This window comes from Odocoileus virginianus, chromosome 12 (assembly GCF_023699985.2).
Source record: "Odocoileus virginianus isolate 20LAN1187 ecotype Illinois chromosome 12, Ovbor_1.2, whole genome shotgun sequence".
NCBI classification, from domain to species: domain Eukaryota; kingdom Metazoa; phylum Chordata; class Mammalia; order Artiodactyla; family Cervidae; genus Odocoileus; species Odocoileus virginianus.
Genome location: NC_069685.1, coordinates 17,468,950 through 17,487,493, shown reverse-complemented (window position 1 = coordinate 17,487,493; position 18,544 = coordinate 17,468,950). Strand labels below are relative to the sequence as shown.

The 18,544-nt window shown below is 36.0% G+C and overlaps 1 protein-coding gene and 1 pseudogene across 7 annotated transcripts in view; both read right to left on the bottom strand.

The window, feature by feature from the left end:
* Nucleotides 1–18,544, bottom strand: part of ELF2 (E74 like ETS transcription factor 2) — a 93,239-nt gene that overhangs the window by 50,275 nt on the left and 24,420 nt on the right. For 6 of the 7 annotated variants that reach the window (XM_020908537.2, XM_020908543.2, XM_020908542.2 and 3 more), the window contains exons 2-3: nucleotides 18,086–18,173; nucleotides 16,559–16,797 (exon numbers count right to left, since the gene is read on the bottom strand). In XM_020908537.2, the coding sequence (XP_020764196.1) occupies nucleotides 16,559–16,630 (72 nt within the window). In that variant the 5' untranslated portion in view covers nucleotides 16,631–16,797; nucleotides 18,086–18,173. Of the gene's footprint in view, nucleotides 1–16,558; nucleotides 16,798–18,085; nucleotides 18,174–18,544 lie in introns of those variants that run through there. The other variant, XM_070474843.1, reaches the window with a different exon arrangement.
* LOC139037741 (large ribosomal subunit protein uL4 pseudogene) lies at nucleotides 5,793–16,552 on the bottom strand (annotated as a pseudogene).

The window sequence follows — 18,544 nt, the reverse complement described above, 5'->3', positions numbered from 1 at the left end:
AAAAGTAAAGATATTCTCTCAGACATGAAAGATCTCAAAATGTTTACCTTCCCTGCATCTTTTCTCAAGAAGAAACTGGAGAGTATATTCCACTAAAAAAGTAAAAGTTTAATAAAGATGATAACCTAGAATACAGAAGGTCTAATACGGGAGAGAGGCAACAGCAGTGTTTAGGAGGATCGGATTGTGCAGAGAGGTTCCAGGATGCCTGCTGTGCACTGCATCTGAAGGGCAACTAATTCAGTTGTAGCAAAGTAACTCCTGAGACAACAGGATAAACTGTCATCACCAAGATGACCACTGACACTGGTCCCTAAGGAAAGGATGCCCATAAGCCTATTCCAGATTTTTATTTATATTTGGCTTGTCTTGATATATTTACTCACCCCACCTTCCCTTGCTACCTGATCAGCTGAGAACCTCCCAGATGTATTCTGCTTTATTTAATCTACTCCTAAGTTTTGGAAGACCACAAAGAGCTCAAAAATCAAAAATAAACAATGGCACAATAGCACTCTTTCCATATGATCACATACCTATTGAAGAAGGCTGCAATACCGAGCCCATACCCTAGCACTGCCATATATCTGATCAAGGTGGCCTTATGTTTCCAGGACTAACTCGTTACACTGCTTACGGGTTACCTAAGTAGAATCTCTGTAAGTTCAGTGAATCCGATGTCAGGCTGGTCAGCCTGTCTCCCAGAAGCTTTTACTAACTATGGTAATGCTGTCCCTTCCTAACTCTAAAGCCAAGTACACTATGCATTTTCTCAAAGTAAATAATGTGTTGTCTAGGAGATATCCAGAGAGAATAAAACTATAAAGAAAAGTAAAAGACTGTTAGCACATTAAGTCAGGATCATGGCACCTCAGGGAACAGGAATGGGGACAGGAGGTGCGGCACACTTAGTGTTCTAAAATGCCAATAATTTCTGTTTTTTAACCTGCATGATAGATCATATGTCCTCTTTTTGTTACTCTTAAATTGAAACATAATATCTTATATACTCTTCATTTTGTGTAAAATATTGCACAAATTTTTTAAATAAATTACAAAGCAAAGATAACGGTGAATTTTTAAAAAGAAAGTACATATTGAATATTAACCTTGAATTAACTGTGTATAAGGCAAGAAATGAGTCCAACTTTTAAACATTAGAAAAAAATTCTTTTTCACCAATTGGATACAGTGACAGTTGAATCTTCATGCTGATCATGCTTCTTGATCAGCTTTATAATCACAGCCTACTGACAGCTCCACCCAGTTAAATAAGAGTGATTAATGAGAAGCATGGGCAGACGGTTAAGAACTTGACTGCAATGCAGGAAACCTGGGTTCGATCCCTGGGTCAGGAAGGTCCCCTGAAGAAGGGAATGGCTACCCACTCCTATATTCTTGCCTAGAGAATCCTATGGGCGGAGGAGCCTGGTGGGCTGCCCTGCTTGGGGCTGCAGAGAGTCGGACACAGGGAGACCAACTCCAAGCCAAGGAACACCTGAAGCTGCCAAAAGCTAACAAAGAGGCGTGGGAGACATTCTCTCTCGCAGCCCTCAGAAAGAATCAACTCCGCCAACCTTGTTGTCAAACTCCTAGCCTGCAGAACTGTGACACAGTAAGTGTCTACTGTTCCCAAAAGTGAAATTTCCATGATTTTTTGCTTCCATTATCTGTCCAAATCCTTTTTATCCACTCAGGGCACAGATCCACAGGATCTTCTACAATCCTCTAATCTGAATCAATTTTTCCATACCAAATACTTCTAGAAAAAGTTGTTTCCCTATTATCACCACTGTACATTATCCTGTATTATAATTACCTGTTTACATATCCAACTCCTTGACAAGACACTAAGAGGACTGAGATCAAGAGCCCATTTTTATATCAAGAGTCAATTACTGTATCCTCCTCAACAATATACACCTCATATAAACCAAACTGTCATTTTAAGGACTTGTAGTTTGGTTCAAATAATGATACAAATAAGTCAGAGGGAAATGATTAACAGAACAGTCCTTCTGTATGATTCTATTTATAAACATATTTGTTTTACATATGTTTTAAAAAATCTGAAGAATATACCTCCAACTATTAATAACACTGAAAGACAGGTGAGAAGATAAAAGGAATTTTCATTTCTGAGTGTATCTGAATTTGTTTTTTACAATAATCCTGTATAAGAAAAATCAAAATACTTTTTTTCCCATTTAAATATAACAATGACAAAAAAAGAGAACAAATGAAAAAACAAAGGAAAAATAACAATTACTAAAAGATATATATATTAAAATGTATAGGGGTAATTTAAACAGAAATATCATTTCAGTATTATAAAACTTGCAGGATAATATATCTCAACTAATAAAATAAATTATTTAATCAACTTTACCGATGTATTTTTATGTAAATAAAATGCAACCATTTTAAGTGTACAGTTCTATGGATTTCTGTAAATGTAGAAATTCCTGTAACGATCATCACCATCAAGAAATAGAATACTTCTATCACCCCAGGAGGTTCCCTTGCACCCCTCATACCAGTCTAACTCTCACAATCACCACCATACCACCACATACTCCCCCATCCACCCACGTGGACAATCACAGATCTTTCTATCTCTATAAATTTTCTTTTTCTAAACTTTCATACATATGAAGTCAACAGCTTTGCTCTTTTGTATTTGAGTTCTTTGAGCTCGCATAATGTTAAGATTTATACTTGTCATTGCGTGTTCAGTAGACCATTTCTTTTTATTGCTGAGGCTCCCACTGTACTGACAGACCTCTCTACACAGGGTTTTAACACTTCTATTGGGGCTTCCCAGGTGGCTCAGTGGTAAAGAATTTGCCTGCTAAGCAGGAGACACAGGCTCAGTCTCTGGGTCAGAAAGATCCCCTGGAGAAGTGCATGGCAGCCCACTCCAGTAATCTTGCCTGGAAAATCCCATGGACAGAGAAGCTTGGCAGGCTACAGTCCATGGGGTCACAAAGAGTTGGCCACGACTTAGTGACTAAACAGCAGCAATACTCCTATTAATGTCTTGCTGCTCCTCTCCCTCCTTTTCCATTAAATATTTACCTACAAATCAAATTACCAGATCATATGGTAATTGTACATCTAGTTTTAAAAGGACTGTCAAATTATTTTGCAAAGTGGTCACATTGTTTTACATTCCCACTAGTAACGTATGAAAGGTTCAGTTCCAGTTCCTCTCCAAACATGCTCTGCAATTTTCACCATTCTCTACGTAGTAGTATTTCCTTGTGTTTTCACTTTGTGTTTCCCTGATGGCTAATAATATTGTGCATTTTAAAAGTGTACTTATTAGCCATTCATATAGTTATCAGCTCAAGTCTTTTTCTAATTTTAATGGATTATCCCCAACTTATTATTATATATCATCTGAATATAAGTCCTTCTATATATTCTGAATACAGGTTATGTGCTGTAAACTCCTTTCCAATCTTCGGTTTGCCTTTCCCTCCCTCCCCCTCACCACACAGCATAAAGGATCTTAGTTCCACACCAGGGATAGAACCTGAACCCCCTGCAGTGGAAGCCCGTAATCCTAATCAATGGACCACCAGGGAATTCCTGCCCTTTCATTTTATTAATGGGATATTTTTAAGGAATAGAAGCTTTTCATTTAAATGAATTTTATCATTTTTTTCTTTTAAGGTTTATGTGTTTTATATTCAATCTAAGGAATTATTGCCTGTTTCAAGGCTGAGAAAATTTCCTCATTTTTCTCCATTTACACTATTTAAACATTTAATTATATAATACATTTGGAGTTTGTCACTGTGTATGATGCAAGAAAGGACTGTAGTTCATTTATTTGCATAGGGATATAGTTGTTTCACCTCATCTGTTAAAATGACTATCCTTTCTCCACTGAATTACATTAGCACCATTACTGAAAATCCATCAGTCTTACACGGGACTATGCGATGTTCCACTGATCCTCAGGTCTGTCAGTATACCAACACCACATTATCTCAATTACTGGATCTTAACAGTAAGTCTTTAAATCAGGTATGTAAGCCCTCCAACTCTGTTCTTAAACCATAAATCTTCTGATCCACACCTATGTTATATTCCTCCATTTATTCAGGTGTTTAATTTCTCTCAAGGAGAGCAAGGAGAGATAAGAAAGCTTTCCTCTGTGATCAATGCAAAGAAATAGAGGAAAACAGCAGAACAGGAAAGACTAGAGATCTCTTAAGAAAATGAGAGATACCAAGGGAACATTTCAGGCAAAGATGAGCATAATAAAGGACAGAAATGGTATGGACCTAACAGAAACTGAAGAGATTAAGAAGAGATGGCAAGAATACAAAGAAGAACTATACAAAAAAAATCTTCATGACCCAGATAACCACCATGGTGTGATCACTCACTTAGAGCCAGACATCCTGGAATGAGAAATCAACAGGGCCTTAGGAAGCAACACTACGAACAAAGCTAGTGGAGGTGATTGAATACCCAGCTGAGCTATTTCAAATCCTAAAAGATAATGCTGTTAAAGTGCTGCACTCAATATGCCAGCAAATTTGGAAAACTCAGCAGTGGTCACAGGACTGGAAAAGGTCAGTTTTCATTCCAATCTTAAAAAAAGGCAATGCCAAAGAATGTTCAAACTACTGCACAAATGCACTCATCTCACACACTAGCAAAGTAATGCTCAAAATTCTTCAAGCCAGGCTTCAACCGTACATGAACCAAGAAATTCCAGATGTTCAAGCTGAATTTAGAAAACACAAAGGAACCAGAGATCAAACTGCCAACAGCCACTGGATCATAGAAAAAGCAAGAGAGTTCCAGAAAAATATCTACTTCTGCTTTATTGACTATGCCAAAGCCTTTGACTGTGTGGATCACAACAAACTGGAAAATTCTGAAAGAGATGGGAATACCAGACCACTTTACCTGCCTCCTAGAAATCTATATGCAGGTCAAGAAGCAGCAGTTAGAACCAGACATGGAATAACAGACTGGCTCCAAATTGGGAAAGGAGTACGTCAAGGCTGTATATTATCGCCTTGCTTATTTAACTCATGTGCAGAGTACATCATGTGAAATACCAGGCTGGATGAAGCACAAGCTGGAGTCAAGATTGCCAGGAGAATTATCAATAACCTCAGATATGCAGATGACAACACCCTCATGGCAGAAAGCAAAGAGGAACCAAGCCTCTTGATGAAAGTGAAAGAGGAGAGAGAAAAAGCTGGCTAAAAACAAAACATTCAAAAAACTAAAATCATGGCATCCGGTCCAATCACTTCATGACAAATAGATGGGGAAACAATGGAAACAGTGACAGACTATTTTTTGGGGGGCTCCAGAATCACTGCAGATGGTGATTGCAGCCATGAAATTAAAAGACACTTGCTCCTTGGAAGAAAAGCTATGACCCACCTAGACACCATATTAAAAAGCAGAGGCATACTTTGCCAACCAAGTTCCATCTAGTCAAAGCTACGGTTTTTCCAGTAGTCATGTATAGATATGAGAGTTGGACTATAAAGAAAGCTGAGCGCTGAAGAATTGATGCTTTTGAACTGTGGTGTTGGAGAAGACTCGAGAGTCCCTTGGACTGCAAGGAGATCCAACCAGTCAATCCTAAGGGAAATCAGCCCTGAATATTCATTGGAAGGACTGATGCTGAAGCTGAAACTGCAATACTTTGGCCACCTAATGTGAAGAACTGACTCATTGGAAGAGACCCTGATGCTGGGAAAGATTGAAGGCAGGAGCAGAAGGGGATAACAGAGGATGAGATGGTTGATGGCATCACCAACTCGATGGACATGAGTTTGAGCAAGGTCTGGGAGTTGGTGATGGACAGGGAAGTCTGGCATGCTGTAGCCCATGGGGTCACAAAGAGTTGAACACGACTGAGCAACTAAACTGAACTAAATTTGTCTCAACAGTATTTTGTAGTTTTCTATGTACAGATTTCATTAAACTTAACCCTTTGGTCTTATGCTGCTGTTAAATAGTACTACTTTTTAAATTTACTTTCTGAATTGCACTTTGCCAGAATATATAAATACAACTGATTTTTACATAGACACCTATTCTACATTTACTTATTAACAGTTGCACAGAGTTCTTAGGAGTTTCTATGTATATGATTGCATCATTTAGCAATCAAGACAGTTTTATTTCTTCTTTTCCGATCTGTAAGTCTTTTATTTTTCTTGCCCTGTACCAATTTTGCAAGTGCAGTGTTGAACAGAAGTGGTTAGAGCAGACACCCTTGACTTGTTCTCAACCTTAAAAGGAAAACATCGTCCTTTTCCATTAAGTATGTTTACTGTGGGTTTTTCACATATGTACTTACCAGACTAAGAAAGCGGCCCTTTATGACTAGTTTATGGAATTTGTACAATAGGTGTTGGCTTTTAGCAAATGGGCTTTAAGCTGCTACTGATACGATCACATGATTTTTCCATTTTCCTTTGTTAACATGGAAAATTACACTAATTGATTAAACCTACCTCCCTGGGATAAACCCCATTTGAGACATATGATCCCTTTTATATGCCCCGGGATTTGATTGCAAGTATTTTATCAAGAATGTTTGATTATGTTCATGAAGAATATGGACATGTAGTTTTCTTTTCCTGTAAAATCTGTCTGGTCTTGAGGATAATACTGACCTCATAAAATTCTCTTGTCCTCTATTTTCTAAAAGAGTTGTGTAGAATGGGTATTACTTCTTCCATAAACATTTAGCAGATCAAGAAAGCCATTTAGCTCTGTAGTTTTCTTTGCAGGAAAGACCTTGACTACAAATCCAAAGGTTACTTAAATATCTTATTTAAAAGATACTTTTAAAAGACTTCTTAAGTAAAAGATATCTTTTTAAAAGATTTCTTATTTAAAAGATAGAGGGCTATGCAGGCCTGCTTTTCCTTTTGGAATGACTTTCAAGGAATTGGCCCATTTCATCTAAGTTATCAAACTTATTGGCCTAAAGTTCTTCTTAATGTTTACTGTCTATAATAATGTATCTTTCATTCTTGATATTAGTGTATTTTGCCTTTTTCTTATGCAGTCTACTTAAGAGATTGTCCACTTTCAACTTCATTGATTTTGTTTTTATTTTTATTACTTTGTTCCTTCTACTTTGGATTTGATTTGATCTTCATATTCTAGCTTGTTGAGGCAAAACCTTACGATTGATTTTTTCCTTTTCCAAAGTAAATATATGAAACTATAAACTTTCCTCTAAGCACCACTTTGGCTTCATCCCTCAAACTTGATATACTGTGCTTTCATGTTCATTCAGTTTGAACATCTACTTTCTCTTGTGATTTATTCTTTAATCCATGGGTTACATTAATATAGAAGTAGACTATTTAAGATGCAAGTATTAAAAATTTTTGCAATCATTTTTTTTGTTAATTTCTAATATAATCCTGCTTTGGTCACACTTTCTCTACATAATTTTGATCCTTTGAAAGTTTTTAAAATTACTGAGATGTGCAACCCAGCATATGATCTACTTTCACTTACTGTCCATGTGCACTTGAATATGTATTCTAATACTGTTAGGCACAGTGCTTCATAGAAGTCCATTAGGTGAAGTTAGCTCATACTGTTATTCAAGTTTTTGATATCCTCATTACTTTTCTAATCGATCTATCAATTAGTAAGTGAGGAATGCTGCAAATTCTGACTAATACTGTGGATTTATCTATTCTTTCAGTTCTATCAGTTCTTTTCAGTTCTATCAGTTTATGTTTTATGTATTTTGAAGCTCTCATGTTGAATGCAAAACATTTAGGACTGTTAAGTCTTCTTGAGAAGATGGTCCTTTTATCATTTATGAAATGTCTATCTTTATCCCTGGTCTTGTCCTGAAACCACTTCACCTTGTTTTATGATTAATATTTGCATGGTATTATCTGTATCTATACTTTCACTTTTAAACTGTGTAGTTATACTTAAAATGAGTTCTTTGCATGAAACCAACAGATTTGGCTTTTTAAAAAATCTAATCTGCATTTTAAACAATATCTTCATTTAAATTGGGCTTTTTAGAATACTTACATTTAATATTATCAATAAAACAAGGTTTAAATCTACCAACTGCTCTGTTATTTACTTCATTTATTCCTTGTTCCTTTCATTCTCAGTCTTGTTTTGAATTAAGAATTTTTTTAGTATCCATTTTAATTCTATTTAATTTATATATAGTAATGGCTTACTATCTATATTTCTTTATTTTTTAGTGGTGCACTAAATCTTACAATGGGCTTCCCTGGTGGCTCAGCTGGTAAAGAATCCATCTGCAATGTGGGAGACCTGGGTTCGATCCCTGGGTTGGGAAGATGCCCTGAGGGAGGGGGCATGGCAACCACTCCAGTATTCTTGCCTGGAAAGCCCCATGGACAGAGGAGCCTGGTGGGCTACAGTTAATGGGGTCACAAAGAGTCAGACAGGACTGAGCGACTAAGCACAGCACAGCACAGATCTTACAATAGGCTTCCTAACAGATTACAGTTTATATCCAACAATGCTTAATGTAAAAAGCTTACAGCACTGCCTCCCATCCTTTGTTCGACTGTTGTCATACATTCACTTCTTTTGCTTCTTCACATTGCAAACCCCACAATTCAGCTATTATATACATACATATCTATATAATTCAGTTATTTTTGTCTTAAACAATTATCTTTTTAAAAAATTTAAAACAAATTTTAGAAAGTATTTACCTGAACATTAACTATTTCTCTAGCTTTACGTATAAATTTATGTACATATGCTTTAATTTGGTATCATTTTCCTTCTGCCTAAAGATCTTCCTTTAACATTTCTTATAATACACATTCGTTGGTGATAAATGCTCTCAGCTTTTGTTGGGCTGAGAAAAACTTCACTCTGAAGGACATTTTCACTGGATATGTAATTGTAGATTCACAAGTTTTAGTTTTGTGAAATTTAAGGAAGCTATTATCTTCTGACTTGCATAGTTCTAATAAAGATATCTGTAGTCATATCTTCATTCTTCTGTAGGTAATGAATTTTTTCCTCTGGAAGCCTTTTTCCTCCATGCTTCTCATTACCTCTTTGATAGGGTCTTTACTCAAAATTAACTGTCCAAAATGATTTGACCTTTACAGAATAAACAAATTTGAGTTTATCCAGCAGACTTCTTTTCTTCTGTGTTGGGCTTCCTTTTTGTGGGTTTCCTTTCAGTCGCTGGGTTTTTGTTGTGTTTTGTTTTTCACTGCAGCTTTTTCCCCTCAAAGCTTCTGCTTCTTAATGCCAAGAGCCAAATTCTTTCCTTTCTTCTCCACCACAGTCTTCTTGCCTGGAATCCCCTCTTCATCTGATCTGGCTTCTAATGCTGCTGCTGTCCACCTGAATTTTGTGGTTCTTGGTCGGGAGAAGAATGGTATTCTGGCACATGGTCTGTGAATATGAGTTTAGTAGCTTCAATGTGATTCTCAAGTTCTTCAGTGGATTCTTCTTCAGGCCTTTGCAGTGAGTCTTCCTATGAGGTGCTTGGAGAGCTCTCTGGATCTCTGGGGTTTTTAACGTTCTGCAAAGGTCTATATTAAGCATCTTGTGAATGGGGAGTTTGCAGTTACTCTTTACACCAAGTGCCAAACAGCTCATCTAACTTGTGGAAAGCACTTTCAGTCCAAATACAGAAACATCCCGCATGCCTACCAGGAGTAAGTTTCAAATACTGGGTTTGCTTACACTAAGCAGAGTCATTTCAGGGATGTCTCTGAAGGCCTTGATGATTTCACTGTCCTCATTAAAGAAGACGCAGGGTTCCCTGTGCTGGATACAGTGACAGCTTCTCATTTTGCCTTTGCCAGTTCTCATTCATTGAGAAGCACAGATCTTTTTGATATCATTCCAAGCCTTAAGTTTCTTCAGAAGCAAAACAATCTCCTTGGTCTTCTTGTAGCCTTCAACTTTATCTTCAGCCACCAAAGCAAGTTCAGGAACTTCCTCAATAAGATGACCCAACCAGCGCTGGTAACGCTGAGGCAGCCAGTGCAGAGCAGAGTATCACTTCTGCATTGTGTTCAGTCTGAAGTGCCAACATCACCAGGCCTTGATTAGCGCAAACATGTGGCCTCCACAACATATATTTCCAAAAGCTCCCTGGCCAGAACAGTGAGTCCCACCACCTCAAACTCTGGGAAATGGAGTCACAGCTCTGCCAGTGGCCCAAGACTCAGAACTGATTTGATGACCTGCTAATTCACTGACAGCATAGAGCTGTCCATTATTTTGTGCAAGTTGCTGTGAGTAAAGTACACAGTATCTGGTCAAACCGGAGACCTGAACACAGCAAGAAAAGAGGCATTTTTCCAGATGACTCCCCCTTTTTGGAGTACTTGTATCAATGAATGAGCACAAGCCATGGTGTGAGAGAAGGCCACACTCCTCTCAATAAGGAGAAGTTCTCTAGAAGCTTTTAAGATTTTCTTTTTGAAGTTTGCTTTCAGCAGCTTTATTATGATGTACCTCAGTCTGTTTCCTCTCTGCTTTATCCTGTTTAGAGTTTAAGATTCTTAGATCTGTGCTGTGCTTAGTTGCCCAGTCATGTCCATCTCTTTGTGACCCCCTGGACTGTAGCCCACCAGGCTCCTCTGTCCACAGGGATTCTCCAGGCAAGATGCTGGAGTGGGTTGCCATGCCCTCCTCCAGAGGATCTTCCCAACCCAGGAATCAAACCCAGGTCTCCTGCATTGCAGGCAAATACTTTACTGTCTGAGCCAGGAGGGAAGCCCATGAATACTGGAGTGGATAGCCTATCCCTTCCTCCACAGGATCTTCCCGACCCAGGAATCAATCCAGAGTCTCCTGCATTGCAGGCAGATTCTTTGCCAGCTGAGCTACCAGGGAAGCCCCTTCTCAGATCTGTGGATTTATATTTTCATCAAACTTGGGAAATTTTATAGCCATTATTTCTTTACATGCTTTTTATGTTCCCTTCTCTCATTCTGGGACTCCAATTACATTATGTTAGACAACTGGATATTGTCCCACAGGTAACCAAGTCTTTGTTCACCTTTTCTTCTTTTTTCAGTCTTTGTGCACTTCATGATATAGTTTCTATCCTTCAAATTCACTGGTCTTTTCTTATGCAGTACCTAATTTATTTGTAATCCTATACAGTGAATTTTTCTTTTCATATAGGATAGATTTCATTTCTAGAAGTTTCACTTGGTTCTTTTATGTCATTTAAATCTCTCCTCTGAGATTCATGTTCTCTTTATCTTTCTTGAGCATATCTGTAATAGTTGTTTTGAAATTTTATCTCTTAATTACCTATCTATCATTTCTATTTATTTTCACTGACAAATTTTTCTCCAAGTTTTAAGTTATATTATTCCTGCATCCTTGCATTTAACATGATTGGGTATTTCATATGTAAAATTTACATCATTGGGTGAAATTTACACATTGCTGTCTTATTTTAATAATGTTTACTATGACAGTTATGTTACTTGTGGATCAATTTTCAAGGCTTATTTTGAAATCTTTCTAGAGCAAGTTTGGACTCCCCTTTATTGCAGAGCTAGTTTAGTTCCACTTATATAGGCATGACCCTTCTGGAATCTCTAATGAGGGCCCTGGGCAGTTAACAAAAACTCTCTTTTCCAACTGGTTGAAACTCTAGCATCTTCCAGCCCTGAGTGAACTATGTAGATTTTTTTCAGTAGGTTCCTGAGTTTACACCTTTCTGATCATCCTTTACCTGGCTTCATGGAGTTTCTTACTATACCTGGGAGCTCATTCAGCCAAAGACTAGGGGGAACCAAAGGCTGAATTCTGTGTTCCTCCTCTGGGCAGGTTCTTCCTTTCAGATACCCTGCCCCTCAAATTAGCCGCATTCAGTTCAGTCGCTCAGTCATGTCTGACTCTTTGCCACTCCATGGACTGCAGCATGCCAGGCTTCCCCGTCCATCATCAACTCCCAGAGCTTTGCTCAAATTCATGTCCATTGAGTCGGTGATGCCATCCAACCATCTCATCCTCCATCAATCCCTTCTCCTCCTGCCCTCAATCTTTCCCAGAATCAGGGTCTTTCCAATGAGTCAGTTCTTTGCATCAGGTGGTCAAAGTATTGGAGTTTCAGCTTCAGCATCAGTCCTTTCAATGAATATTCAGGACTGATTTCATTCAGGATTAACTGGTTGGATCTCCTTGTAGTCCAAGGGACTCTCAAGAGTCTTCTCCAACACCACAGTCCAAACCATCAATTCTTCGGCACTCAGCTTTCTTTATAGTCCAGCTCTCACATCCACACATGACTACTGGAAAAACCATAGCTTTGACTAGGTGGACCTTTGTTGGCAAAGTAATGTCTCTGCTTTTTAATATGGTGTCTAGGTTGGTCATAGCTTTTCTTCCAAGGAGCAAGTGTTTTTTCTTTTTTGTTTTTGGAGCAAGTGTTTTTTAATTTCATGGCTGTAATCACCATCTGCAGTGATTCTGGAGCCCAAAAAAATAAAGTCTGTCACTGTTTCCAGTTTTCCCATCTATTTGTTTTCTTATCTATTAGTTGCATTATTTCCATGTTTCCCCATCTATTCCATTGTTTCCCCACCTATTCCATTGTTTTCCCATTTTTAGTTGCATTAGCCTCTCCAAATTCTGAATTTTGGTTCCTTGATACAGTGAGACTGTCACATTCTGCTTGGATTTCTCCTTCCCATGTTTTGGTCCAGAAAGTAGGTCCAAGCAGTAAGCCAGTGCAATCGTTTCTCAGGAAGAACAGTCCTGCACTGTCTGTGGTCCAACTGTCTTAATCCATTCATGTTACTATAACAAATACCAGATCAGGTGACTGAAAAACAGCAGAAATTTATTGCTCACAGTTCTGGAGGCTGGAAATCCAAGATCAGGGTACCAGAATGACTGAGTGGGGGCCTTCTTCCAAGTCACAGACTACTTCTTTTGTTCTCACATGGCAGAAAGGGCAAGGGGTCTCTCTAGAGCCTTTTTTTTCCCCTAGAGCCTCTTATAAAAGTATTGACCCCAGTTATAAAGGTTCCTTCCTCATTACCTAATCACCTTCCTAAAGCCCTACTTCCTAATACCTTCCTAACGATAATCATCTTTGGAAGTTTGGATTCAACATATGAATTTTGAGGGGTTCACAAACATTCAAGACCATAGCACAAATAAAAACTGTGGGTTCATATGTTTTGTTCATTTTCCTAGTTGTTTATGGTTGGAGTATAAGTCTGGTTTCAGTTGTTCCATCACAACCTGAAGTGGAAGAAGTCTCAATCTTCTTTGTCTGGAAGCAGATGCTCTCTAAAACTTGCATTCATTTTGTTTTTTAAATATACCTAAATCCTTTTTTATCTTTTCTGCATTAATTCCCCATTTCTATGAGACCTACCTGCTATGTATTTCCTTCTCAAAAACTGCTCTGGCTACTCCTCTATGTTTATTCTTCCATACAATCTTTAGGCCCATATGATCAATTTCTCCCAACTGGCCTTAACATCTGATAGAGATGGAATTAAATATATAGATTAATTGGAGGACTGACATCCTCCACAATACTGACCATTCCCATTTCTCTTACCCAAATACAAACTATATCTCTTTGTTTATTAAAGTCTACTTAAGTGTCATTAATTAGTTTGCTTCAAACAAGTCCTACATATCTTTTACTTTTATTCCTCAACATTTTATACATTTTTGTTAATTTTCTGAAATAGTTTATTTCCATGATTTTTTTTCTAGCTAATTACAGTCCTTAAAAGAAAGCAAGATATTTTTATATTAATTTTGTACCCACCAAACTATTAGGCACTCTTATTAGTTATAATGGGTTTTCATGGATTTCCCCTTGGTTTTCCTGGGTGATGACTCATCTTATCTATAAACAGCAATTTGGTCTCCTTTTTAGTAGTTATGTTTTTTTCATTATTTTGTCTGATTACAGGAAAATATTAAATAATAGTAGTGCCCATACTGACTTTCTCTCCAATTTCAAAGAAAATACTCCAGAATTTTACCATTAAATAGGATTCTAGCTCTTGATTTATATATATTTTTTAAATAATGTTAAGGGAATACACACTTATATTATTTAGGGTTTTTATCAGGAAGGATATTTAACTTCATAAAATTCTATTTCATCAAGTATTTTATCCTAACCACTATATCACATGTCATATTAGTAGGGATATATATTATATTAATAGTTTTCTTAAAATTGGATTATCCTTATGTATCTACATCCTATTTGGTAACTGGATTTTTAAATATATGACTATTTTATAAATGTATTACTATTTTATTTATGATTTTTATATCTACACTCATTAATAAGATTACAGTCTACTTTTTTGCTTTGTCAGAAATAGAATTATCCTAATTTTATAAAACACATTTATATAAAGCATAATCAAGAATAAAATTATGAGAAATAAAGCCTAAGCATCACTAGTAAGTCTCCAAATGCCCACTTTTTTAATAATTAAAAAAAATGTTTTGGGGTGTAATTGATTTAAAATGTGTTGCCCATCGTATTTTAAACATTTATTTTTTCTTCAGATTCTGAAGTTAAGGTAATAAGGTCGTTTTTTTCCCACCCCACCTTACATTTTAAAGTATAAGTAGTATATATATATTATAAATACATTCCTGAATAGTAGCTTATAAGACAAAATTCTATCTTTCAAATACCACTATCTCCAAAACTCACTTTAAAAACTTAGGAAATATTACAGATACTAGTGGCTTTTCCTTCTTCTAGGAATTTTCTTCCCCAGGTGTTTCTACAGCTCAATCCCTTATGTTATTTATTAGGTCGACACTAAAATGCCACCTTCTCAGAGAAGCCTTCCTTGTCCATTCTAATCAAAATATCCTACCAATTCTCTATCTACCTCTAGCCCTGATTTATTCTTCACAGCCATTCTGAAATATTTTATCCCCGGTGCCTAAAAAAGTAACTGACATTCAGTAAGAGGTCAATTAGTGTTTGTTGAAGGAATAAATGAAATGAAAGTAAGTAGGCATCCACAGGACATAATGTGAAGAAAAAGTTCCCGAGAACAGTTTCCTCCTTTCTGGTGACACTCTTCCTAAAATGCCTATGACCACCTTTTAAGAATACTGCATAAATCATTAGTCAATAATGTCTTGGCAAAATTATTTTCATTTGTCAGATTCTTTCTTTGGTAATAATCAGTTTGTCAAGCCATGAACACATGGGATTCCATGTAAATGAAGGGAGGTATAGAGAGTCTTCCAGAAACAAAGTGTTCTATTCATTTTCCCATAATGGTGGTACCCAGTCACCACAAGGTAAATATATTCTGCCAACTGTTCTTAGCAGCTTCCCCCACAGAATTAATATCAACAAAGTAAAACCACGGGGCAAAAAGAAAGTACCTGAAGAAGCAAGTACTGGATGATACTGGCGGGACAGAAATCCTGAGTCCCTCATTTCCTGGATGAATCATACTTGGAAGAGACCATACAGAAAGTGAAATTTCAAGAAGGAAGTAGGAATTGATTATGAAAATAAAACATGTTCTTTACCTTTGTTTCTCTTAGTAGATTTTCAAACAGTTTTAGATTCAAATACAACAGGAATATTTCAATTATCAAGTCCACTGAAAACAAACCCACTGAATTTGCCCATAGCTATCTCGGAAGACTGAAGAGACACCAAGCAAGCGAGAAAAAGAATCCAGACGCCAGAATCCAGACACACAGTCTGACATCCTAACTTGTATCTCAGATGTAATACTAAGTACCAGTAACAGCAGTATCTTTCACAGAATGTAGAAAAAACAAACTTTTTTCCTCTATTTTCCCATCTTATCTCTGGCCAAATATTTGACCATTGTTGTGACAGTATTATTATATTTTAATTTAGATAATTCCTAATAGTCAGTCTTTACCAAATGTTGGGAATAAAAGCCAGGCCCTCAAAGTCCATGTATTTCTGGTACTGTTGTTTTCTACTCCTATCTCTTATTCTTTAATGTTATCAATAACAACAAAAAAACAAATACACTAACATTCCAAAATTCTTCAAGTATAAAATTTCAAAACCGAGTTACTCTTATTTAAACATTATCTAAATTCTTAAGTATAAATAATATGTAATTAAAATACAACGGATTCTCACATGAATTAGAACAATCAAAAGACAACGGTAACAACAAAAAGAGATACAAAATTCTAAAGTAAGATGAATAAAATATCGGGATTTAGGTGCAGTATTTACTTATATACTCTAAAATCCAAAACAATGGGTTTTATCAGAGATTTACATTTATTTCTCAGCTAACACTACTGTCTTCTTTCTTTTTTCCCTCCTACTTCATTCCAAGATATGGAAGCTCCAACAACTCAGGCACCTCAGGCCCAGCACTACCTCCCTCAACTTTCTAGTACCTAATTATATGGGGACACATGACAGAGACATACAGTCTCATGCACTATACATTTCTACTCTCAAATACCTGTTTCCCATTAAATTCATTACTTCATGCATTGATTTTATGAACAAAACAGAAATGTAATACATTGGATGGCTAACCTCTTGATTTTCTACTCCATTGCTGGGAAGCTCCAAAATAGAACCTCCACTGTCAACCACTGCTGATGTCATTGTTTACTCCCTGAGGAAGCTTCAAACGCTACCAATCACTGTAACTAAAGGTTCATGGATGATTGTCAGTGTTACAGGTTTGCATTATCATCTTTTAAAAGTCAATAGAGAAGGAGTAGAGTTGATATCCAGAAATCCAGTCTTCTTAAGATGATTAACCAGAGAGCCTAAAAAGAAGAGTTTGAAAAATTATTTTTAGAAATACAAGGATATAAAGCACAAACCTATTTTGCAATAAAATTTTTTAACATTTTTATAAACTGAGAAAAAAAGAGCTAGGCTTATACAGCTCGTGTCAAAAGAGGGCAGTAATGAGCATTCCTCTTAGAGCAGTCAAGTTCACAATCTGCAGTTCTTACCAAGCTATTATTGCACATTGTCGATCTTATGATGTTTACATTCTAAGAAATAAAATGTTACAACTTTCTCCCCTTATGAAGATGTACTATTACTCCTGAAATAGTCTGGTAAAAATTTCTGAAATTTAAAAGAAGTTTTATGCACTAAAAACATAAAATGTGCTGGACCAAGACAACTTCTAGAATTATTCACCTATTTAACAAATTAAAAGATGTATTGGTTTGTAAATATTTCAGTCTTCCTTGGCTCATTTGGTTTGTTTATGTATATGAATTTATGTTTATGTTGTTTAGGTAGGTATATAAATAACTAATTAGAATTATCTTTTGCTTACAGTAGCAGGCTCATTTTGTGTTCACATTTTGTATACTCTATAAGGTCTGTAAAACAGATTAATTTGAGTTACTTATACTTTCAAATACAGTAGTTTGAAAATAAAGTAGTGAAATGACTTGGAATGCCTTTAATATTACTTTATCATTCTTTCTTCAATAAGTTTTTTGTTGTTGGTTCAAAATGCAATATAGCAAATGGTTTCAAGTAAACATAATTCAAGTTTTCTTCCCCTAGTGGAGATGAATGGCAATATGTACATCATCTTGATTTATGTATTAGATTATTTCTTAAAAGGTTACATTTTATTTGATTTTTGTGAACATTAAATATTTCACAAAGAAATCACAGGGCTTTTTAATAGAATTTTTCACACAAAAATTTCACACACAAAAAACTAAGCATATTTAAAGAGAAAATAATCATTTCTAATTAATCATTCCATTAAAAACACATCCTATGTTAAATATGAAAATAAAATAATAAAGAATTTCCATAAACTTCTACTGTAAATAGAAAATTCCTGAAAAAAGACAGAAATTTCACCTCACTACCTAAGACCCATTCAGTACTATTAGTCTTCTTCTTGATCTTATCAACAGAAAATGCAATAGGAAATATTTGTATCTTAAGAATAAAAACTAAGAGAAATCCTCAATCCCATCACATTGAATCTCACTATTATCACATAAGGTAACAATTATTTTCAATTTCTGTTTTCTAATCATACAGATAATAATAGCAGAAATAGATTTTACTTACAATTTGAATGTTAAGTAGTCTAAGCATCCTTCACTAGTTTCACAACTTGGCAAGAGTTAAAATATAAACCAGCAGTACTCTGGAACTACTAATGGGGGGGAAAAATACAGTATTAATATAACTCTACTAAAAATATTTTATTCAAAATAGATGTGATTCAGACAATATGTACTTACTACAACAAATCATCTCCAAGCCTGATGGCACACATTTTATAATGAACATAATAAATTATTTCTAAGCTACTGAAGAATCAAAAGTTTTTTAACAGACTTAAAGTTTTAAGTCATCACTAAATGACAATTACTGAATAACAACAGATTCCCACATACATAGGCTATACCCCACATTATGGGCTATATTTCAATCAACCAACAGGAGGATTTTAACACATGGCTGCAAGTATAACCCCAGAACTCCAGGAGTACTAAATCAAGTTTAAAAAGATTAATCTCAATT